The sequence below is a fragment of the Oncorhynchus gorbuscha genome, linkage group LG01 (assembly GCF_021184085.1).
Source record: "Oncorhynchus gorbuscha isolate QuinsamMale2020 ecotype Even-year linkage group LG01, OgorEven_v1.0, whole genome shotgun sequence".
NCBI lineage: Eukaryota > Metazoa > Chordata > Actinopteri > Salmoniformes > Salmonidae > Oncorhynchus > Oncorhynchus gorbuscha.
Window position 1 is genome coordinate 43,174,018 of NC_060173.1, and position 25,151 is coordinate 43,199,168.

At 44.6% G+C, this 25,151-nt stretch overlaps 1 protein-coding gene across 8 annotated transcripts in view; it reads left to right on the top strand.

Annotated features, from left to right (window-relative positions):
• Positions 1-25,151, top strand: part of ntrk3a (neurotrophic tyrosine kinase, receptor, type 3a) — a 286,833-nt gene that overhangs the window by 24,048 nt on the left and 237,634 nt on the right. For 7 of the 8 annotated variants that reach the window (XR_006839310.1, XM_046353608.1, XM_046353618.1 and 4 more), the window contains exons 2-3: positions 12,281-12,355; positions 17,407-17,478. Coding sequence is in view for 7 of the 8 variants with exons in the window: in XM_046353608.1 (XP_046209564.1) it covers positions 12,281-12,355; positions 17,407-17,478 (147 nt within the window). In the remaining variant the exon portion in view is untranslated. Of the gene's footprint in view, positions 1-8,070; positions 8,240-12,280; positions 12,356-17,406; positions 17,479-25,151 lie in introns of those variants that run through there. The other variant, XM_046353661.1, reaches the window with a different exon arrangement.

The window sequence follows — 25,151 nt, forward strand, 5'->3', positions numbered from 1 at the left end:
CAAACACCAGGAAATCAGTTCCAATTGATTTTTATTTTGGAACTCTGTTCCCAAGTATTCCCACTCATAATAGAGTGAATCTTGGTTGTATACAAATGTAAGCAAGGCATGAAATTATTCAGTTTTAGTCAAAAAAATATTATATCTGTTTGGGGTTTTTTGGTGGTTCATTTGCAGTCTACAAATTATTAGTAATTATTTTCCGGTCCCCCTCAAAACATCCGCTCAAGAATAAAATCGTCCCTCGGCTGAATCTAGTTGATGATCTCTGCTCTATGCTCACCCTCACAGAGGCTGACTACAGTAACTGCACTGTCAAGAGTAAATGCTGCTGGCATATTCACAGTGTTAGCTAATGGAGTGGGGGTCACGTTGGTGTGTAGGGGGGGGGGGGGGGGGTCTGCAGCGACGGGAGCCGTCAATCATGCCTAAGCCTCTACAGTGCTGACTAGATCCTCTTGTTAGTCCAGAATGCAATCAATCATTTAAAAGCACCCTCACTTTGGGACGGCACCTTCAATCACTGCAGTGACTTATGAGCCAGCCTCAGCCCAGGGTGATTATCAATCACATACTCCAGGCCATCCAGCCAGTCAGTCACAGCCAACCAGTCAGCCAGACATACTGTATTTCAACATGCCCTCTCCATGTGTGCAGGTGTCACATGGTGCCTCAGTGGCGGTGGGTGTGAGTTCTCCTGCCTCTCACAGATGTCAAATGTGCTTTCATGACTCATCCGCTCTCATGCTTTCCCCTCTCAAGTGGATGTGGTATTTATCGTCTGTTATGGTAGTGTATAGCCACTTTCCTGTATGTCACCCTGCTCTTTTTAAGATGTTATCGAAGGCATGGATCACTTCTTAGGGATTGGCAGTGAGGGATGAGGAGAGGGGAGGGGCAACAGCAGCAGATTGGCTGACGTGTTTGAGCTGATTGGTAAAAGGTGGACTAAAGTGGCCTCCTGTTTCCATTTTGAGTTTGGGTCACTGCCTGCCTCAGAACGTTCTGAGGGCCAACTGGCGGCTCATCATTTCCATGATTTCCGGCTCATCATTTCCCCACACACACGTTATTGGTTAGTCTACCCCAGTTCTCTGTAGAGATGCTCAGCTGAGGACGTTAGCAACACATTAATCACTGTCATTTCACTCCATTTTCTGAGGGCTTTTAGCACTGAGTGGAAGTCACTGGATGAAAATGACTGTATATAATGTGTCATAGCTCTAGCCATCCCCAAGAACCCCACTAATCTCAATTGATGATTGGGTACTCATTGCATCAGTGCAGTTTATCCCACCAGGCTCAATTTAGAGGTTGGAAAACAAAGATATTTGCATTAAGCTTCCTTCCTCTGCCAATGTTTCTTCTGTATTTGGATGATATGAAAATCAGTGGCTAGTTACCAGGGGCAGCAGTCCAGTCAGATCAGACTGTGGGAATGTGTGTGTGTGTGTGTGTGTGTGTGTGTGTGTGTGTGTGTGTGTGTGTGTGTGTGTGTGTGTGTGTGTGTGTGTGTGTGTGTGTGTGTGTGTGTGTGTGTGTGTGTGTGTGTGTGTGTGTGTGTGTGTGTGTGTGTGTGTGTGTGTGTGTGTGTGAGCTGCCACCTGGTATAGTGTGTTCAGATTACTGTGGGCCTGTGGATGTTTTTTTCTGCCTCATCAGTTTTGTTAAACAAAACCAATTCACTAAGATTTGTGATTTTTTAAAATGTTTTCATTGAATAGTTTAAGTCTCTGTAGTGGCTACTTTCACATTATTTTGCCATCTAGTCTGTGGCCTGGATGAATGTAGGAAAGCATGTAGGCAGCTCAGATTCCTTTATACAGTCATAAATCATTAGACATACTCCAATTGATGTTGTTATAAACTTATTGGAAACAAAGCGTCCATGTTTGAACAGTATCACATCACAGTCACATTAAGGATACAGGAGCTTAGGCTGTATGACTACACCCCTCTGTGGTGTGAGGAGAAAGCTGAATGAGTTACTTCTCTGCATATGTAGGCCTATGACATTATTACAATTAGTTGAACTGCTTTAGGAGGCCTTGTGATCCTAATGGGAATCAAACAATCATATGCTAACGAGTGCTGCATTTACATGTGCTGTACTTTTACAGACCCAAATGACAATTGGGTTTAGCATTAATATAAAATATGTTTTGCTGCAACATGGCTTTTACTGGCCAGAAGGACACCAGCTCCAGGAACCCTTCTGCTTCTGCTGAGATTAAATGACTTGGGACATTGCAATGGCGCCAAAGGAGATGTCTGGCGTTTTATGATCGAGTAACGAATTGTGCTATTGTGTATGTTTTTTTCCGCATTATTTGTAAGTTATTTTGTACCTAATGTTTCTGTCTTAAGACCGAAAAGAGCTTCTAGATATCAGGACAGCGATTACTCACCCCATACTGGAGGAATACTTTTTCTTCAACGACTCGGGCGGGAAGGATTTACTTCAGATGCCCAACAAGGCCCTCATCCCTGTAGTTTGCATGAGAAAGATCCGGGTGCCTTGTTAGGATCCGTCGCTGAGAGGGTAATCTATCTTTACCATCGGTCCTATTAGCCAACGTAAAATCAATCAATAATAAAATAAATTACCTCTATCACGTATATCCTACCAACGGGACATTAAAAACTGTAATATCTTGTGTTTCACAGCTGGCGGGATTTAAGCTTTTTCGGCAATATAGAACAGCAGCCTCTGGTAAGACAAGGGGTGGCAGGCTATGCATATTTGTAAACAACAGCTGGAACACAACATCTAAGGAAGTCTCAAGTTTTTGCTAGACCGACGTAGGGTATCTCGGGATAAGCTGTAGACCACACTATTTACCAAGAGAGTTTTCATCTGTAATTTTTGTAGCTGTCTATATACCACCACAAACCGATGCTGGCACTAAGACCGCACTCAATGAGCTGTATACGGCCATAAGTAAACAGGAAAACGTTCAGCCAGAGTCCGTGCTCCTGGTGGCCGGGGACTTTAATGCAGGAAATCTCAAATCAGTTTTACCTCATTTCTACCATCATGTTAAATGTGCAACCAGAGGGGTAAAAACTCTAGACCACCTTTACGCCATACACAGAGACGCGTAAAAAGCTCTCCCTCGCCCTCCATTTGGCAAATCTGACCATAATTCTATCCTCCTGATTCCTGCTTACAAACAAAACAAAAGCAGGAGGCACCAGTGACTCGGTCAATAAGAAAGTGATCAAATGAAGCAGATGCTAAGCTACAGGACTGCTTTGCTAGCACAGACTGGAATATGTTCTGGGATTCTTCCGATGGCATTGAGGTGTACATCACATCAGTCACTGGCTTTATCATTAAGTACATCGATGACATCATTCCCCCAGTGACATCCGCACTGAGTTAAAGGGTAGAACTGCCACTTTCAAGGAGCGGGACTCTAAACCGAAAGCTTAAAAGAAATCCCGCTACGCCGTCCAATGAACCATCAAACAGGCAAAGTGTTAGTACAGGACTAAGATTGAATCGTACTACACCGGATCCGACGCTTGTCGGATGTGGCAGGGCTTGCAAACTATTACAAAGGGAAGCACAGCCGAGAGCTGCCCAGTGACACAAGCCTACCAGACGAGCTAAATAACTTCTATGCTCGCTTCGAAGCAAGTAACACTGAAGCACGCATGACAGCATCAGCTGTTCCGGACGACTGTGATCACGCCCTCCGTAGCCGATGTGAGTAAGACCTTTAAACAGGTCAACATTCACAAGGCCGCAGGGCCAGATGGATTACCAGGACATGTACTCTGAGCATGCACTGACCAACTGGCAAGTGTCTTCACTGACATTTTCAACCTCTCCCTGTCTGAGTCTGTAATACCAACATGTTTCAAGCAGACCACCATAGTCCCTGTGATCAAGAACACTAAGGTAACATGCCTAATTGACCACTGACCCGTAGCACTCATGTCAGTAGCCATGAAGTGGTCATGGCTCACATCAACACCATTATCCCAGAAACCCTAGACACACTCCAATTTGCATACCGCCCCAAAAGATCCACAGATAATGCAATCTCTATTGCACTCCACACGGCCCTTTCCCACCTGGACAAAAGGAACACCTATGTGAGAATTCTATTCATTGACTACATCTCAGCGTTCCACACCATAGTGCCCTAAAAGCTAATCACTAAGCTAAGGATCCTGGGACTAAACACATCCCTCTTCAACTGGATCCTGGACTTCCTGACTGGCCGCCCCCAGGTGGAAAGGGTAGGCAACAACACATCCGCCATGCTGATCCTCAACACAGGGACCCCTCAGGGATGTATGCTCAGTCCCCTCCTGTACTCCCTGTTCACTCAAGACTGCATGGACAGGCACGACTCCAACACCATAATTTAAGTTTGTCGATGACACAATAGTGGTAGGCTTGATCACCGACAACGACGAGACAGCCTATAGGGAGGAGATCAGAGATCTGCCAGGACAGCAACCTCTCCCTCAACGTAATCAAGACAAAGGAGATGATTGTGGACTACAGGAAAAGGAGGACCAAGCACGCTCCCATTCTTATCGACGGGGCTGTAGTGGAGCAGGTTGAGAGCTTCAAGTTCCTTGGTGTCCACATAACCAACAAACCTATATGGTTCAGGCACACTAAGACAGTCGTGAAGAAGGCATGACAAAACCTATTCCCCCTCAGGAGACTGAAAAGATTTGGCATGTGTCCCATAGATTCTCAAAAGGTTCTACAGCTACACCATCGAGAGCATCCTGACTGGTTGCATCACTACCTGGTACGGCAACTGCTCGGCCTCCGACTGCAAGGGATTACAGAGGTAGTGCGTACGGCCCAGTACGTCACTGGCGCCAAGCTTCCTGCCATCCAGGACCTCTATACCAGACAGGTTGACAGAGACATTCCCTGAAAACTGTCAAAGACTCCAGCCACCCTAGTCATACAGTAGACTGTTCTCTCTGCTACCGCACGGCAAGCGGTACCGGAAAACCAACTCTAGGTCCAATTTTGTTTTCTTAAAACTGCATTGTTGGTTAAGGGCTTGTAGGTAAACATTTCACTCTAAGGATTACACCTGTTGTAGTCGGCGCATGTGACAAAGAAAAAATTGATTTGATTTGATCCCTGCCTCAGCATACAACAGCTTATTGTTTCAGCAGTGAACTTGTAACTTATTACATACCTAAATCATTCAAGCTAAACGATATGACAGTAAAATCCAGTTGTAAAACTGTTGATATGGTGTAAATAAAGTGTAAATAAAGCTTTGGCTGATTGAATAACAGCCCTGTCTGTGTGCTGTGGAGTCATGGAGGATTAGGGAGAGTTAGGAGCTCTTTCTATGCATGCTGAGGCAATTTCACACCTTGTAAATTTAGAGGACTACTCTCTCTATTTTAGTACTTTTTTTAATACTAGATAAACGGGAGTAGGTTCTGAATAAAGCCGGAACTTACGATGCATAGCACGCCCAGTTCCAGGTTAAGATAAAAATATAGAGTACTCTTACTAACAATAACATAAATAAGAATACTTTATTTTGCATGTATATCAAACAGAGATGAATTGAAAGCAACTTTATGCCTTAGAAGTAGGAAGGATAATTCAAAAAACTCCATCAATGTTTAATTTGATACCAGGAAATCTACTTGAAGTCATAAATTATGGCATTGTCAAAACCCACACTGCCACGTCCATCATTCTATATAAAGTTTATACCACGTCTATATCACCCTATTAAAACCCAAAGATAAAGAGCGGTAGGGTTTGTGCTTTTCACGGGAAAATACTGTGATCCTAAAGGACCATTAGCTGCCTTGTCTGGGAGACCATAATAGTAACAATATGACAGGTTAAGAGGAGAAGTAAAACCCTTGAAATACTACATACATATTTAGCAGAGCTGCACAGTTCAGTAAGCCGAGCAAGACATTTTCTCTTACATTTCCATAAATTAATATATATATAGTACTGTATGATGAAAATCTCTGTAAAGAGAGACAAAAAAAGCAGAAATATAGTGTGCATAACTCATTTCAACTAAATCACACTGCTGTAAACGTCTAGCATATACCGTACGTATCACAACACCAGCCATGTTGGAAAAAAGACTTGGCTTGGCTTGCATCTCTCCCACCAAACTATTTATCATGGCTTCCAGATGGGAGCCCTTAAAGCTGGGTTTCTTTGCCTCCATTAAGAGGAGCGGCGGAGTAGAGTGGCAGCTCAGCCATCAGCCATCAGCATGCAGGCAGGGCAACACTTCTGGACTGGTGCCAGGAGGATACAGTATTGTGATCCTCAGTTCCTTCAGAAAACCCAGCAGCTCCATGTCGCATGCTATACCCTGATCTGATTGACGCTTTGAGAGCTGCAGTTCAAATATTTGCAGATATGCTGACTCCAAGATGGAGAAATAGGGGATGGTTAAATCAGATTCTAGCAGGGTGTTATACACCTTCATCAAGGCCCCTGAACCATGCAACTAGGTAATTACACACACGCACACACTATCACTTTACATTCTGACAGGATTATTTCAAAGAGATTAGAAAATTGAAGTGGACTAATCGGTTGTTGTTTTTGTTTTACCAAAATGGTCTGCAGTTAACCGAGTACACAGTACACCGGGTTTATTTAGCCTAAGTGTAAGATTAAAGAATTGCAAACATTCACACTTATTATGACTTTGAGTATAAAGAATAGCCCCTAAATATACAGCGCATATAAATGCTCCTCTCTCCTAGTTGATTTAGATGAAATGCCACACTGCATAATTAGGTTTTGGAATAGAAACTATTATTTTGTATGTGTAATTAAAATGCAGTTGTGAGTGGAGTCACAGAGACACACTCCTATGTTCTGTGTTTTCTCGGGTATTGTAACTTTATAATGGGAGTGTGAAGCCTTATTCCTCACTCAACCTTTTCCAAAAGTGCATAAACTAATCCAAATTGCTTTTTATATTCAACAGACCACTCAATGCCTATGTGTCTGGTGCATTTTAAAATATACATTAGTCTGTATGAATAATCCAACAAAAGCTGCATTTCCATGACAACGTCCTCCACGCATTCAATATGTAGCCTAACGGTTCACACTGCACATATACGTACACATAATTAGTATTCAAACGGCAAAATCCATCTGATTCACGTATAGTAGCTAGAAACATTGGTTTTCACATGTAGCAGCTGTATGGTTCGGAAGGTCTTTGAATAGAATCTCATTCCAATAAAAAAGTGGTTTAAACGATTCCATAATACACATGCAACTTGTATTTCATTGCTAAAGAGACACAAAACAACACAAGAGAGAGCTCCATTCAAAGACACGGCTGCGTGACATGAGGATGAATACATTGGATGAGTTGAGAGAAGGGAGAGCACAGCACTGGCTGCCTCCCGAGAGAGTTCTGCCACCTCCAAACAGACCACCGATCATCACCAATGACTAAGGCCTAATGGGAAAGCACACGGAGACAGTGTTCTCGTTCTCAACAGCACAGAGACATCAACAAATGAATGGATCTGGACTGGGGGGAATGTTCGGTTACAGATGCTGAAATAACGCTGCACAGCTTACGTAGACATGTGCTGCGTCTGCTAAGCCAGTGAATTGTGAAGACCGCTGTTGTATTTGATTTTGCTAGTTGTTAACACTGGAGTCTCTATGTCATGTGGTTGTCACCTGATCAGTGGTTCAAAATGCTCTCTTTCTCTCTTTCTCTCTTTCGCTCTCGGTCTCTGTCTCTCTTTCTTTCTCTCTCTCTCTCTCTCTCTCTCTCTCTCTCTCTCTCTCTCTCTCTCTCTCTCTCTCTCTCTCTCTCTCTCTCTCTCTCTCTCTCTCTCTCTCTCTCCCACGTGCCTTCAGACTGATAGGAGGATGTCATTAACAGTCACACATGGCACATGGTGGTCATGATGTGTAAATGATTGTATCTGGATTCTAATTTTAAAGTGACACGACACGTTTGGCTGTTTACACTAGTTAGGTAGTCTAAATGACTTGTGGAGTCAGCTGTACTAGCTCCTGTACTATATAACCACGTAGAGGAAATTGACACTGCAGTGCTGCGATAAAAGCGAGATGCAAATATCCCCTGTGTTACTTCTGTATAGATTTGATTCCATTTCAAGCGAGGAGGCAGTTGTGATGTTGCCCTTCTCTCACGCGGTGGTGATGCAATGGAGTAATGAATCCGTGTTTCAGTGTTCGCAGAGGTAAACTTCTGAGAAGGTAGGTGATTTTGTTCATCCTTTTTTTGGCTCCACTTATGTTAGGTCATGCAGATGTGTCAGTGTCAGTGTGAGTGGGTGAGAGTCTAACCCACTGGCAAGTTCAGGGGAGAGAATGTGCATCCAAAATGGAGTCCTCTGCCCTATTTAGTACACTACTTTTGACCAGAGCAGTATGGGTAGTGCACTATATAGGGAATATGTTGCCATTTGAACCACAGTCAGAGGGTAAAATTCCCATCCTCCTGCTGGGTCATCGCCCCAGTCACACAGAAAGCCGTAGGCTCTGTGCTTTTCCGTGCTTTAAATGAGTCTGTCACAATGGGTGGTACCATCAAACCTGCAGCTATTCAATGCTGCCTGAGTGTGTTACTGTATTCCTCACCATCAGAAGATGGGGTCACAGCTTTGGGGCAGACAGCGGCGTCTCAGCATACTGTTTTAAAGTCTGTCAGGAGAGAACGTTTTTGGTGAAATAGGCTCTCCGGTTCACTCATTTGGTTCAGATCACATCCCCCGTCGTGCCTAACTGATTGACAGTGGCATTGAGTTCTCTCCCTACAATGCAGTACCTGACAGCTTTTTCTACAAATCCTAACCCATGTAGAGATAAATGTTCCATTGTTCTATATAATTGCATTCATTACATTTGCTGTTTTGAGGTTTTAGGCTGCTTTTCTGTATAGCACTTTGTTACATGTAAAACTTTTGCTGATGTAAAAAGGGCTTTATAAATACATTTGAGTGAATGATTGAACTTGTGCGAAGCATAATAAAGAAAACACACATTATATTGTTCTTCCAAAGAGGTGACCTAAGGAATCCAAATAATCAATATTCTATAAATACTGTATAAGGCATGAGAAAACCAGAATGTATTCAACTGAGGAATTCTCACTTTGTCATTAGTGCTTGGCTGGTCAGGTCTTAGTTCAGTGCTTCACTCCTGCTGTTGCTCTGTGGGCTCCCGGCACCAGAGGTAGGCCTACACTGCAAAATAAAATCTGCAATATTTACATATTTATGGGGCAAAGACTGATTTTAGTCTGAATATTTTTAAAGTGAGGGACGCTTTTTTATCCAAAGTTATAAGTAGCAGTGTTCAATCTGCTCACAGGGGGTGATTTTGGTATGGAAATATGCAAAGCCCCTCTTAGCTGTACAGCATGTAGCCTACATTATCCAACTGTGTCAGCCTAGTGCTCCTGGTTAACACTAGCTCCTACTCTAACCATAATGGAGGAGAGGAGGACTGCTTTGTACTTGTCAACCCAATTATTCCCCCACTGCACTGCACTGCACTGCACTGCACTGCACTGCACTGCACTGCACTGCACTGCACTGCACTGTAATGTACTGCACTGCACTCTTTTGTACTGTAATGTACTGCAATGTACTGCACTGTAATGTACTGCAATGCACTCTTTTGTACTGCACTGTACTGTAATGTACTGTAATGTACTGCACTACTGTAATGTACTGCACTGCACTGTAATGTACTGTAATGTACTGCACTGCACTGTACTGTAATGTACTGTACTGCACTGCACTGCACTGCAATGTACTGTACTAACACTAACAATACATTTGGTTTGACGTTTGATAAATACATAATGTTCTGTGTGAGCCACTCCACTCCACAATGATTGTCATACAGGAGGTACACTGCGCTCCACACAGATTATACTGTCTGTACATTAGGTTTATGTTAATGAGCTTCTCTGCCTCTGCATTGAGCTGTCTGGCCACTCCCTCTCTGGAGCCCCATGCAGACTCATTACAGCCTGTTTAGACAGCCAATTGATGAATCGATCAATCAGTCAATTAGTCAATCACTCAATTAGGCCCTGGAGGACAGGCCTCATTCTGAGTCTAACATGAGCTCAGCCAATCAGCCAGCGTTCCCCCAACTTTCATTTTTTACTCATGATTTTAATCTCTGTGGGTATTGATTGGTTCTGGTCCGTGTGAGGCGATTCTTCCTTCTCCTTGGTTGTCTGCCTCTCTTTGTCCTTCGTCATCTAGATATTTATTGTCCTAAAGCTTTTGGTTTTGTTTTACATGGCGAGTCCATAGTTCCTCTGTCGAGGGATTTGTTGTTCTGCATTGCCTCTCCAAACGACGACCCACTTTACTGCTCTGGAAAGCAGAGTTGCTAGGTTACATAACACTGTTTTATCAAGATGTGAGCAGGATAGTCTTAATATTTTGTCTTTAACATGAATTGCCAGAAAAACACTCATGAATATAAGATGATAACATATTTTTCTTCTAAATTTGCGCATAGCTGTTGTACCTCACACTGTCTTAAACATTTGCATCTTAAGCAAGTGGGGATGTCAAATGGATTGCCACAGTAATTTTCTATGTTAACTCTCCACTACTTTTGATCTCTTTTATATTCTCCTTTAATGAGATTGTTTTAATGTCCATCAGTTAAGGTACACAGTATATATGCGTTTGTATAAATGAATGTGTGACTTTATGCATTATATACTTAAAACGTCATGCTAATCACATTAGCGCACGTTAGCTCAACCGTCCTGTGGGGAGGACTCCGATCCCGTAGAGGATATCACAAACCCACGAGGTGCCTTATTGCTATTTTAAACTGGTTACCCATGTAATTAGAGCAGTAACAATGCATGTTTTGTCTTACCTGTGGTATACGGTCTAATATACCACGGCTGTCAGCCAATTAGCATTCAGGGCTTGAACCAACCAGTACATAATGTGGTTTACATAATACATACTGTAGCCTACATCTAGTACACATGCACAATTTCAGTGCAGATCACACACATCAGCTTCTAGTCTCAGGTCAGCTATACTGTCCAGTATATACGGATCCAGCGTTAGCCTCATGTTGCCCCGGCTGTGCACATAACCTCCCTGCCACCTGGACAAGATTTCACATCTCACCTGACATCGGATCTCTCTCATATTCATGGGCCCGCTCATGCATGCTAACCAATCAGAATGAGTTCTAAGGCATTTCTCAGCAGCTGCCCAGGATGTCGTTCCACATGTACGCATCACATGGAAAGAGAAGCAGGGAGATTAGGATGGTCTTCCTGCTCTGAACCAATGGAACGCTGCACTGATTATAAACAGACCAGAGAGGGAGATGGGCCAAGGTAAATGTGTATGGCTGATGTAAATATTTTAAGACAATTTCAAAACCTGATGCTAGTAACAGATGGAGGCTGGATGTAATTTCCTGGGCTCAGAGATCAGCAATGCATGTTGTTGACCTGCTGAGTGCTGGTGGATGTGTGTGGTGTGCTTGTTGTGTGAAAATGTGTCAAATTTGTAAAAATCGATTAAAAAGAGTGTGTGTTAAAAGAAAGGATGAAAGTCAGCCCGATTTAGCAGGTAGATGAGAGCGAGGTAATGGAAGAGAGAGTGAAGTGAGAGAAGTAAGAGACAGATCGAATTTGAGACATGGCACTGTGGTGAATCTTTAAAACGTGATCTCATTTGGAGTCTTACAAAGCTAAGTGCCCACAATACATAAACAATGGGGTATTGCAATTTCAACAGGCCAAATGGTAACACGCAGCTCTTGGGGATGTCTCTTACCAGAATAATGCTGAGTGTCAGTTTTACTACAGTTCAAGAGCAGCAACAGTCAGCATGGAGCACCCAGAGTGATTTTAGTTCAGTGTTGTGGAGAGACTCCGGGAACCTCCAGCCATTCGCTTTCATTAAACGTCCCCTCATTACGCAGGATGTAATTGCATTGTAGATCATTTCAGCATAAATCATGTGAATGTGCTCGTACTTGTGGGGACATCCACAAAACAAATATTCTACCAGACAGTGTATCCCACGTCTTGACTAGACTACTATTAATGTTCAGTTTTGCCTTGTAGCGTCCTCAAATGGGACTGAGTAAAAACATGACGTTCACAACTGAGCTGAATTGTAGACCTTCTTACTACAAGGGAAAACCAAACTCAAATACGTAAACCAACGAAACAAAACATATTTAAAGTTGCTTTTACTGACTGTCTTCTGTTCTTTCCCTTTTATGTCTCAGACACATTGAGAACTGGACTGGCCTGCAGACCCTGAAGGATGTGGACATGGAGCTGTACACTGGACTTCAGAGATTGTGAGTGTTGACATGGGGAGAAGCACACCACATTAATAAACCACTGATGTGTGTTTTCTGCAGAGCCCACTGTTGCTCTAGCCATGAAAGCATACCATATGGCTGTGAGACCATGGGGCTGTGTCATCCTGACCTGAACATGCTACAGATGTAGGATCTTAATTTGATCACTCTTTTGTTGCAGAGACTTTTCCTGCACAGCAGGAAATGCAAACTTGTGGTGCATTTGATTCTTTAAAAGGATTCTAAAGATTTTAATTTAGACTTTGACATTTCTAACTTGATTTGCCCTAACAAAACATGTACACTGAAAGTATGTGAACACCCCTTCAAATTAGTTGATTCGGCTATTTCAGCCACACCCGTTGCTGACAGGTAAATAAAATCGAGCACACAGCATTGCAATCTTCATAGACATACATTGGCAGTACATTGGCCCGTACTGAAGAGCTCAGTGACTTTCAATGTGTCACTGTCATAGGATGCCACCTTTCCAACAAGTCAGTTCGTCAACTTTCTCACTATCAAGTTACAAACTGCCACTGGAAGAACGGTCAGCACAAGAACTGTTCGTCCTGGTGCATCATGAAATGGGTTTCCATGGCCGAGCAGCCGCACACAAGCTTAAGATCACCATGAGTGGTGTAAAGCTTGCCGCCATTGGACTCTGAAGCAGTGGAAATGCATTCTCTGGAGTGATGAATCACGTTTCACCGTCTGGCAGTCCGACAGACAAATCTGGGTTTGGCGGATGCCAGGAAAACACTACCTGCCCCAATGCATAGGGCCAACTGTAAAGTTTGGTGGAGGAGTAATAAGGGTCTGGGCTGTTTTTCATGGTTCAGGCTAGGCCCCTTAGTTCCAGTGAAGGGAAATCTTAACGCTACAGCATTCAATGATATTGTAGACAATTCTGTGGAAGAACTTGACTGGCCTGCAACAAACTCTGACCTTAACCCCACCGAACACCTTTGGGATTAATTGGAAGATCACACAACATCACTGCTCGACCTCAGTAATGCTCTTGTGACTGAATGGAAGCAAGTTCAAAGTGGAGGCTGTTATAGCAGTGAAGGGGGGAACAACTTCATATTAATGCTCATGATTTTGGAATGAGATGTTCGACGAGCAGGTGTCCACATACTTTTGGTCATGTAGTGTATCAACCCCTATTAAAATGTCCATGAATTATAGTCTACATAAAATTTCAAATTTCCTGTTGCTGCAGAATTATGTTCCTGCTGAAGAAAACTTTCTCAAATTAAGATCCTGTCTCTATATGCAAGACATACTTAATGTTATACAAGGACCCACCTAACCCAACACATAGTGACCTGGCACCCGGTCTGGTGGGCACACATGCTCCATCAGTACTATTGACTACTAGCGGTGACTTATGCAGGCATGTTCATTTTAATGCACTGCGGCCTGCCTCAAACAACAGCACCTCCCTACGGCCCATTTTACACTGATCAAATGACGCTGGAATAGCAGCCAGGACATTTAATTAGGTCTGCTTTCCCTTCCCTTTCCCTAAACACCCCTGGCATATACAGTAAATCGGATTCCTTCCCCCCATGTCCACGACCCACCCTCAGCCATCCTGGTCTCTCTGGACCTGTAGGCAAGACTCCCCTCTGGGATGGTGATGGTATCCTGTAGTCTCTATCCCAGTATCTTCCAGTCTCCACAGTCTCCTCTAGTCTCCTCCATTCTCTCCTAGTCTCCTCCAGTCTCCCCTAGTCTCCTCCAGTCTCCCCTAGTCTCCCCCAGTCTCCTCCAAGCCCCAATCTCCTCCAGTCTCTTCTAGCAACCTCCAGCTCCCAGTCTCCTCCTGTCGTCCCAGTTTCCCCAGTTTCCTAAAGTCTCCACAGTCTCCTCTAGTCTCCTCCAGTCTTCCTCAGCCCCCCTCAGTATACCCAGGCTCCAGTCTCCTCCAGTCTCCCCAGTCTCCTCCAGTCTCCCCGTCTCCTCCAGTCTCCTCCCGTCTCCCCTGCCTCCTCCAGTCTCCTCCAGTCTCTCAGGCTCCTCCAGTCTCGCCCGCTCCTCAGTCTTGCCCTGCCCTCAGGCTCCTCCAGTCTCCCCAGTCTCCTCCATTCTCCCCAGTCTTCTCCCGTCTTCTCCAGTCTCCTCCGTCCCAGTCTCCTCCAGGCTCCTCCAGCCTCCTCCAGGCTCATCCAGTCCCCTAAGTCTCGCCCGGTCCCCAGTCTTGCTTGGCCCCCAGTCTCCACCAGTTTCTCCAGTCTCCTCCAGTCTCCTCCAGTCTCCAGTTTTTCCAGTCTCCCAGTCTCCTCCACGCCCCAATTTCCTCCAGCATCTTCAAGCATCCTCCAGCCCCCAGTCTCCTCCTGTCGTCCCAGCCTCCTAAAGTCTCCACAGTCTCCTCTAGTCTCCTCCATTCTCTCCTAGTCTCCTCCAGTCTCCCCTAGTCTCCTCCAGTCTCTCCTAGTCTCCCCCAGTCTCCCCTAGTCTCCTCCAGTCTCCCCTAGTCTCCTCCAGTCTCCCCTAGTCTCCTCCAGTCTCCCCTAGTCTCCCCCAGTCTCCCCTAGTCTCCTCCAGTCTCCCCTAGTCTCCCCCAGTCTCCCCTAGTCTCCTCTAGTCACCCCTAGTCTCCTCCAGTCTCCCCCAGTCTCCCCTAGTATCCCCCAGTCTCCCCTAGTCTCCTCTAGTCTCCCCCCAGTCTCCCCTAGTCTCCTCTAGTCTCCCCTAGTCTCCCCTAGTCTCCTCCAGTCTCCCCTAGTCTCCCCCAGTCTCCCCTAGTATCCTCTAGTCTCCCATAGTCTCCTCCCGTCTCCCCCAGTCTCCCTAGTCTCCTCTAGTCTCCCCTAGTCTCCTCCAGTCTCCCCTAGTCTCCCCCAGTCTCCCCCAGTCTCCCCTAGTCTCCTCCAATGTAACCACTGGTCCTATTAGGGGAGGCCCAGAGCACTTCAACAGGGCTGATTAACAGCTCCTCTCATTAGCATCAGGCTCACCTGGAGTGGGCCCTGGCTCCTCTGCTGCCTCCCTCCCCTCCCCTACCCCCCCATCTCCTCCACAGCAGTTCAGGGCCAGGTGATTTGGATGACTCACCAGAGAGTGAGCAGCCCAGGCAGTGCCAGAGCAGGAGCTACTCTGGGCCCACATTGGGTCAGCCTCATGTGCCTTAGAGCCTCAGCCAGCCCACCTTGATGATTAATTTAAATATTTGAGTACAAGCAACAGGGGGACATGTGACACATCTGCGTTGGCTGTCTTCACTCCCAGGTCCTTATGTGTCTGACCTTGACCACATTGTATTCCCCACTGGGCTGCCCTTGTTTAAGCCAAATTCAATATGGTGGAATACTTGTCTTAACATGTCCATTTGGCTTACCATACACCCAGTGTTACAGTTGCACATCAGTGTTAGCTACACAGTGTGACGCCATCATGACTGTTCTGATGTAATCATTCTCTCAGATGGATTCTAATGAAAAGAGACGCGTGTTCAGAGCAAATAAACAGCTTGCAGATGCCCATGATAAAAATGGATTCAATATACATAATTGATCTTAGCTCCTTGTGAAGCTAGCTGAGGAGCGAGAGAGAAGATGCAGGCTCTTGATACTATCCTGATCGTAATGATGGCCCGTGAGGAGGGAGAGGAGCAGGGGCGACGAGCCGGAAGATAAGATTCGACGACTTTTAGAATGCCTCCCTATTTACCCCAAACGTTGCCGGTTGCGAGCCACATTTAAAAGAAACTCCTTTACATGCTTCCAGTGAGTGCACTGCTATCACAGCCGGGTTTTAACTGCAAATGAGGAATTCGTGACAACATATCTCTGACCAATCAGCAGACAATTGCAGATTCTGTGACGTTTGTGCGACCTGCGTGACTACTCCTTAGTGTGGGTAGAGCCAAAAAAAACACTGTGCAACCCTGGTTTCCATGGACACACTGTCAGGTCTGTGTTGGTGGTTTTAATTATGGAATAGCATTTTATTTTCCTTTGATTAATCCGTAAATGTAGGAGGTGGTGTCTTTCAGTATCAACAATTGTAACCTATTGCCTGTGTGTACTTATTTCCATGTGAGTGTCTGACCGTAACATATACACTACCATTCAAAAGTTTGGACACACATACTCATTCAAGGGTTTTTCTTTCTTTCTTAAAAAAAACATTTTCCACATTGTAGAGTAATCAAATTGTAGACATCAAAACTATGAAATAACACATATGGAATCATGTAGTAACCAAAAGAGTTTTCAACAAATCAAAATATATTTTATGTTTTACATTCTCCCAAGCCACCCTTTGCCTTGATGACAGCTTTGCACACCATTGGCATTCTCTCAACCAGCTTCACCTGGAATGCTTTTCCAACAATCTTGAAGGAGTTCACACATATGCTGAGCACTTGTTGGCTGCTTTTCGTTCGCTCTGCGGTCCAACTCATCCCAAACCATCTCAATTCAGTTGAGGTCGGGTGATTGTGGAGGCCAGGTCATCTGATGCAGCATTCCATCACTCTCCTTCTTGGTCAAATAGCCCTCACACAGCCTTGAGGTGTGCTGCGTCATTGTCGTGTTGAAAAACAAATGATAGTCCCACTAAGCGCAAACCAGGTGGAATGGCATATCGCTGCAGAATGCTGTGGTAGCCATGCTGGTTAAGCGTGCCTTGAATTCTAAATAAATCACAGACACTGTACCAGCTAATCACCCCCACACCATCACACCTCCTCCTCCATGCTTTACAGTGGGAACCACACATGCAGAGATCATCCATTCACCTACTCTGCGTCTCACAAAGACACAGCAGTTAGAATCAAAACTCTCAAATTTGGACTCATCCAACCAAAGGACAGATTTCCACCAGTCCATTGCTCTGGTTTCTTGGCCCAAGCAAGTCTCTTCTTCTTATTGGTGTCCTTTAGTAATGGTTTCTTTGCAGCAATTCAACAATGAATCCCTGATTCCACAGTGAACAGTACAAATAAAGAAATACCCTTGAATGAGTAGGTCCAAACTGTTGACTGGAAGTGTATTACATGCCTTACATTCTGTGACACTGTGTGTCTCTTCCAGAACGATCATGAACGGCAACCTGCGCGGTATCCAGGCCAGAGCCTTCTCCCAGAACCCCCACCTCCGCTACATGTGAGTGGTGTTACTGTTACCTCCGTCTCTCTCTCTCTCTCTCTCTCTCTCTCTCTCTCTCTCTCTCTCTCTCTCTCTCTCTCTCTCTCTCTCTCTCTCTCTCTCTCTCTCTCTCTCTCTCTCTCTTTATTTCTCTCTCCCTCTCTCTCTCTCTCTCTCTCTAGGAGTCTGTTACTGTTAAACACAGATGAGAATATACAGTACATCACATCCCCTCTTCGTGTGGATTCTCCCGCTCAATGACCTTTGACCGGCTGCTTTGTTCACAGTTCACAGCCCTCTGACTCTCCCTCTTACTGACTGATCTTCCTTTGACAGCGAGATCTTCAGATTGACTAGGCCACATATTAACCAAGGCATGTGGAGTTTAGTGAAGTTTAGCACAACCTAGAGACCATCACCAAAGCCATTTCTACTGAATATGCAGGCGTCCCATTCCACATGGGGCCCACAAACCACTCTAGCGCAGTCCCTGTCCCATTCCAGGCATACAGTATCCTAACATACATAATTCACCCTTCCTCTACAGGAAGTAGTGTGCTCCCGCTGCAGTGATATCCTAGTCCCAGGCTGCATTTCAAATAGCACCCTATTCCCTTTATAGTGCTCTTCTTTTGACCATGGCCCTGGTTAAAATAAGTGTACTATAAAGGGAATAGGGTGCCATTTGGGACTCAGACCCAGTTCAGCTAAAGTACAATGCCTGGGCTGCTTCACACACGGCTGAACACAGTTCCACCATGTTATGTCTGCTGTGTCTGTTCATAATGTATATATGTGGTTTGTAAGATAGGCTGGGCCTCCAAGCAGATGCATTTATTTCATTCAATCTTTCAATATGTATACACTCCTCACTAGCAGTGTACATATTCAGAATGAACCCAATTTCAGGTTGGTGAAAAGTGCAGTGGTTTGTGTTAAGAGTGAGGGAAGGGGAGGTGGTTTGGGGACTATATGCAAGGGCTGAGTGGCACCGCTAGCGAAGTGTTGCTGATTTCCATAATAAAGGTGAGACTTCTTGAGTGTGACAGCGCTGTTATTTCCCAATTTTCCCAGAGTAAACAGTGAGGAAGAAATTGAATAGCAGTCTACTACCTGGAGTCACCAGTCTGTAATCTCAGCTGTCAATCACACACTTCTGTTCAGCATTCCCATGTCTTTTGAGGTATTCATCACTGTTCTTGTGTATGTTTGTTCGTATATATGCATGTACATTTTCGTGTGAGTGGGTACACATGAAAGTTCATGTGTGTAGGGGAAAAAAGAAAACTGTGTGTCTGTGTGTGAAAGAGAGGGTGTGGGTGCACGCGTGCAACTCTTTTTCTTATTTTACAAGATTCAGTGAAGCTGGCCTTGACTAGAATGCGTAACAGTGTCCCATGCAGTGTAACTATGAGAGAACGAGATCTGGAGTCGACTCCATCATCTCTTCATGTGATAACGGGAAGGGCAGTCATTAAAATACCCACCTTTCACTGTCCACTGTCTCAAACAGAGCAGATGGACATGCTAATGGACTCTCATTATAAAGGATGATAGGATGATGGCTGAAGAAGGCCACACATGCGCCATACTGTACACGTCTACCTCTGGAGCTGCAAGGACTCGGGTTATAGAGCTGGAGGTTCTAGAGAGTCATCTATGCACCCTGTTATAGAGAGGGAAGTGTTTTATTACAGCTGTTCATGTGCTTAGTGGACAATGTCTTTCACGCTGCGCTGGGTTTTATGTAGAGAAAACCCTAGATTTCCAGAGCGGTCATTCACATCACGGTCATATGGGCAAGCCCAGGAGCAGTGTGGGAGCAGGCTCCCTATGCTTTGTGTCACAAGCATTCCATCTAAATGATCCCATAAATCAGCTCAGTGCTTGCCTGGCTACCCAGACTCCTTGCTCCAGCCAAACGCCACACAACGCTTCTCCGCAATGAGTCCGGATCTGAGTACCTCCCCGACCCTTCACCGAATGTGAACACAGTCAGGGCTGTCTTTGATACGATCCAATCACTGATGACTTTGTTTTGTACAATGCCCCTTGTGCCCCTCCTCACAACGAACGACTTCAATGATGTCAGTCTCGGTACTAAATATGCAGCGAGAGGCAGAGCAGTGGAAGAATTTAGTGTGAGTCGTCAGGCTAGCTCAGTGCAGCAGGGCCTCAGCTCCACAGGAGCATAAATAGCATAAATAGCTATGGCAGGCTGGGAATGGTACCGATACATTCTATTGTGGGCTTGAGAAATGTACAGTAAATTATCCATCATTTCATTTGAGCTATATGTTATTTATGTTATTGTACTGGGTTTAAATCCAATTCAATCAATTGGATTTCACCATGCAATTTTATATTATATATATTTGTATTAATATTTGTTTTCTCTTGGACCTGAATGTTCTTTGACCCACAGTGCATTGCTATAAATGGTGCTTGACTTGGGCAGGAGCTCACCGGAGCTGAGTACCGGCACCTCTTAATGTTCTACTGTTTCTGTTCCTCTTATAGAATACAAATACTGTGGAGTTCCTGCACCTAAATACAAACAGTACCGGCACCCAAAATGAGTACAGTACCAGCACCTATTTCAGTCCGAGGTCAAACACTGGTTGTAAACACATACAGAGGGTCCCACTATCAGTCGTTTATTCATATCCTTTATCCTGAAATGGATGGAAATGGGCTCTCAACTGTTCTAGACAAAATACAATGGAATCAATACCAAAGCTCTCTGCATTTGAACTTACATTGCCCAACCTGTTTTTGAAGTCTAAGGTTCATTTCTTGTGTCTCATGCTATGTGTGGCAGAATGTAAGGTTGCTGTCTGGATTTCTTCAGGTCCATCTTTTTTATCCCTTGATATGAGAGGACAACCAATATGCAGTATCTTGAGGGATCATTGTCAGGGGGAAGTTGTAAAGGTTATTCCCTCCAGTAGTGGAGGAGGGAGACCAAAGAGTCACTCTCATTAAATCTTCTCAACCCTATGCCGTGTGTCTTCACACTGAAATGTCACTTACACAGTGACTTCCAGGGACGAAACCCCCCCACCAGCCCACACATGGCATTCGCTCGCTATCTCTCTTTCTGTCTCTCTTTCTCTTTCTCCCTCCCTCTCGCTATCTCTCTTTCTGTCTCTCTTTCTCCCTCTCGCACTCTCTCTCTATCTTTCTCCTTGATGTGACAGCCTACAGGGAGGAGGTCAGAGACTTGTGCAGTGTGGTGCCAGGTCAACAACCTCTCCCTCAACATCAGTAAAACCAAGGAGCTGATCGTGGACTATAGGAGAAAAGAGGGGAGAGTACGCCCCCATCCACATCGACGGTGCTGTACTGGAGCGTGTCGAGAGTTTCCAGGTCCTTGGCATCCACATCACTATGGAATTAACATGGTCCACGCACACCCGCACCACCGTCGTGAAGAGGACACGGTAGTGCCTAGTTTCCCCTCAGGAGGCTGAAAAGATTTGGCGTGGGCCCTTGGATCCTCAAACATTTCTACAGATGCACCATCGAGATCATCTTGACTGGCTGCATGACTGCTTGATATGGCAAATTCCTTGACCTGAAAAACGCTACAGAGGGTGGTGTGGACTGCCTACTACATCACTGGGGCTGAGTTCCTTGCCATCCAGGATCTCTATACCAGGCGGTGTCAGAGGAAGGCCTGAAAAATTGCCAAAGACTCCAGCCACCCAAGCCACTGTTCACTCCGCTAATGTCCTACAAATGGTACTAGAGAATTAGCTTTCAGACCAACATGCGCCGAGACAGCTTCTACCCCCAAGCTACTAAATAGCCATAAGACTGCTACATAGTTAATTAATGGTCTCCCGGAATATCTGCACTTGCACTGATCCTACACACACTCACTAGACTATATATGCACACTAAATAGTGTACACACTCACTAACACACACGACATTGACACTCCCACACAAAACCCCCAAACATGTAACACACACACACACACATACCGATACAACACAAACACACCCTCACACACGTACACACATACAGTATACACACATATACAGTGCCTTCGGAAAGTATTCAGACCAATTGATTTCTTCCACTTTTTTTCAATTTTTTCTCTCTGTACTTTGCTCCATTCATTTTTGCTTCAATCCTGACTAGTCTCCCAGTCCCTGCCACTGAAAAACATCCCACAGCATCATGCTGCCACCACGTGATGCTTGGCATTCAGGCCAAAGAGTTCAATCTTGCTTACATCAGACCAGAGAATCTTGTTTGCCATGGTCTGAGAGTCTTTAGGTGCCTTTTGGCAAACTGCATGTGGGCAGTCATGTGCCTTTTACTAGGGAGTGGCTTCTGTCTGGCCACTCTACCATAAAGGCCTGATTGGTGGAGGGCTGGTTGTCCTTCTGGAAGGTTCTCCCATTTACACAGAGGAACTCTAGTGCTCTGTTAGAGCATAGCGTTCTTGGTCACCTCCCTGACCAAGGCCCTTCTCCACCGATTTCTCAGTTTGGCCGGGCGACCAGCTCTAGTGGTTTCAAACTTCTTCCATTTAAGGATTATGGAGGCCACTGTGTTCTTGGGGACCTTTAAGGCTGCAGAAATGTTTTGGTACCCTTCCCCAGATCTGTGCCTCGACACAATCCTGTTTTGGAGCTCTATAGACAATTCCTTTGACCTCATGGCTTGGGTTTTGCTCTGACATGCTCTGTCAACTGTGGGACCTTATATAGACAGGTGTGTGCCTTTCCAAATCATGTCCAATCAATTGAATTTAACACAGGTGGACTCCAATCAAGTTGTGAAACATCTCAAGGATGATCAATGGAAACAGGATGCACCTGAGCTCAATTTCAAGTCTCATAGCAAAGGGTGTGAATACTTATGTAAATAAGTGATTTTCATTTTGTTTTTTAGAAATGTGCAATTTTTTAAAAAATGAACTATTTCGCTTTGTCGTCATCGGGTATTGTGTGTAGATTAATTAGGATTTGTATTGTTTAACCCATTCTAGAATAAGGCTGTAACATAACAACATGTGGAAAAAGTCAAGGGGTCTCAATACTTTCTCGAGACCCCCCCCCACACACACACACACACAGACACACACATACTTTTACAATCATAATTTGCTGCTGTACTCTGTCCTTCATTTGACTATTATAATTATTTATCCTGATGCCTAGTCACTTTACCATCTCTTCATGTATATCTACCTAAAATACCCCATACCTCAGCGCATTGATCTGGTACTCTTTCTCCCTGTATATATCTCCACATTGATCTAGTACTGGTACTTCCTGTATATAGCTTCACATTGATCTGGTACTGGTACTTCCTGTATATAGCTCCACATTGATGTGGTACTGGTACTCCTTGTATATACTGTAGCTCCACATTGATTTGGTACTGGTACTTCCTGTACATAGCTCCACATTGATCTGGTACTGGTGCTCCCTGTATATAACTCCATATTGATCTGGTACTGGTACTCCCTGTATATAGCATCACATTGATCTGGTACTGGTACTCCCTGTATATATCTCCACATTGATCTGGTACTGGTACTCCCTGTATATAGCTCCACATTGATCTGGTACTGGTACTCCCTGTATATAGCATCACATTGATCTGGTACTGGTACTCCCTGTATATAGCTCCACATTGATCTGGTACGGGTACTCCCTGTATATAGCTCCACATTGGTCTGGTACTGGAACTCTCTGTATATAACTCCATATTGATCTGGTACTGGAACTTCCTGTATATAGCTCCACATTGATCTGGTACTCTCTGTATATAACTCCATATTGATCTGGTACTGGTACTTCCTGTATATAGCTCCACATTGATCTGGTACTGGTACTCTCTGTATATAACTCCATATTGATCTGGTATTGGTACTTCCTGTATATACCTCCACATTGATCTGGTACTGGTACTCCCTGTAAATAACTCCATATTGATCTGGTACTGGTACTTCCTGTATATAGCTCCACATTGATCTGGTACTGGTACTCCCTGTATATAGCTCCACATTGATCTTGTACTAGTACTCCCTGTATATAGCTTCACATTGATCTGGTACTGGTACTTCCTGTATATAGCTCCACATTGATGTGGTACTGGTACTCCTTGTATATACTGTAGCTCCACATTGATCTGGTACTGGTACTCCCTGTATATAGCTCCACATTGATCTGGTACTGGTACATCCTGTATATAGCTCCACATTGATCTGGTACTGGTACTCCCTGTATATAGCATCACATTGATCTGGTACTGGTACTCCCTGTATATAGGTCCACATTGATCTGGTACTGGTACTCCCTGTATATAGCTCCACATTGATCTGGTACTGGTACTCCCTGTATATAGCTCCACATTGATCTGGTACTGGTACATCCTGTATATAGCTCCACATTGATCTGGTACGGGTACTCCCTGTATATACTGTAGCTCCACATTGATCTGGTACTGGTACTCCCTGTATATAGCATCACATTGATCTGGTACTGGTACTCCCTGTATAAAGCTCCACATTGATCTCGTACTGGTACTCCCTGTATATAGCTCCACATTGATCTGGTACTGGTACATCCTGTATATAGCTCCACATTGATCTGGTACTGGTACTCCCTGTATATAGCATCACATTGATCTGGTACTGGTACTCCCTGTATATAGCATCACATTGATCTGGTACTGGTACTCCCTGTATATACTGTAGCTCCACATTGATCTGATACTGGTACTTCCTGTATATAGCTCCACATTGATCTGGTACTGGTACTCCCTGTATATAGCATCACATTGATCTGGTACTGGTACATCCTGTATATAGCATCACATTGATCTGGTACTGGTACATCCTGTATATAGCTCCACATTGATCTGGTACTGGTACTCCCTGTATATAGCATCACATTGATCTGGTACTGGTACATCCTGTATATAGCTCCACATTGATCTGGTACGGGTACTCCCTGTATATACTGTAGCTCCACATTGATCTGGTACTGGTACTCCCTGTATATAGCATCACATTGATCTGGTACTGGTACTCCCTGTATATAGCTCCACATTGATCTGGTACTGGTACTCCCTGTATATACTGTAGCTCCACATTGATCTGGAACTGGTACTCCCTGTATATAGCATCACATTGATCTGGTACTGGTACTCCCTGTATATAGCTCCACATTGATCTGGTACTGGTACTCCCTGTATATACTGTAGCTCCACATTGATCTGGTACTGGTACTCCCTGTATATAGCTCCACATTGATCTGGTACTGGTACTCCCTGTATATACTGTAGCTCCACATTGATCTGGTACTGGTACTCCCTGTATATAGCATCACATTGATCTGGTACTGGTACTCCCTGTATATAGCTCCACATTGATCTGGTACTGGTACTCCCTGTATATAGCTCCACATTGATCTGGTACTGGTACTCCCTGTATATAGCTCCACATTGATCTGGTACTGGTACATCCTGTATATAGCTCCACATTGATCTGGTAATCCGTTATGGACCGTTCACCTTGGCATAAGGAAGCCAGGTACTCCTGTATATACTGTAGCTCCACATTGATCTGGTACTGGTACTCCCTGTATATAGCATCACATTGATCTGGTACTGGTACTCCCTGTATATAGCTCCACATTGATCTGGTACTGGTACTCCCTGTATA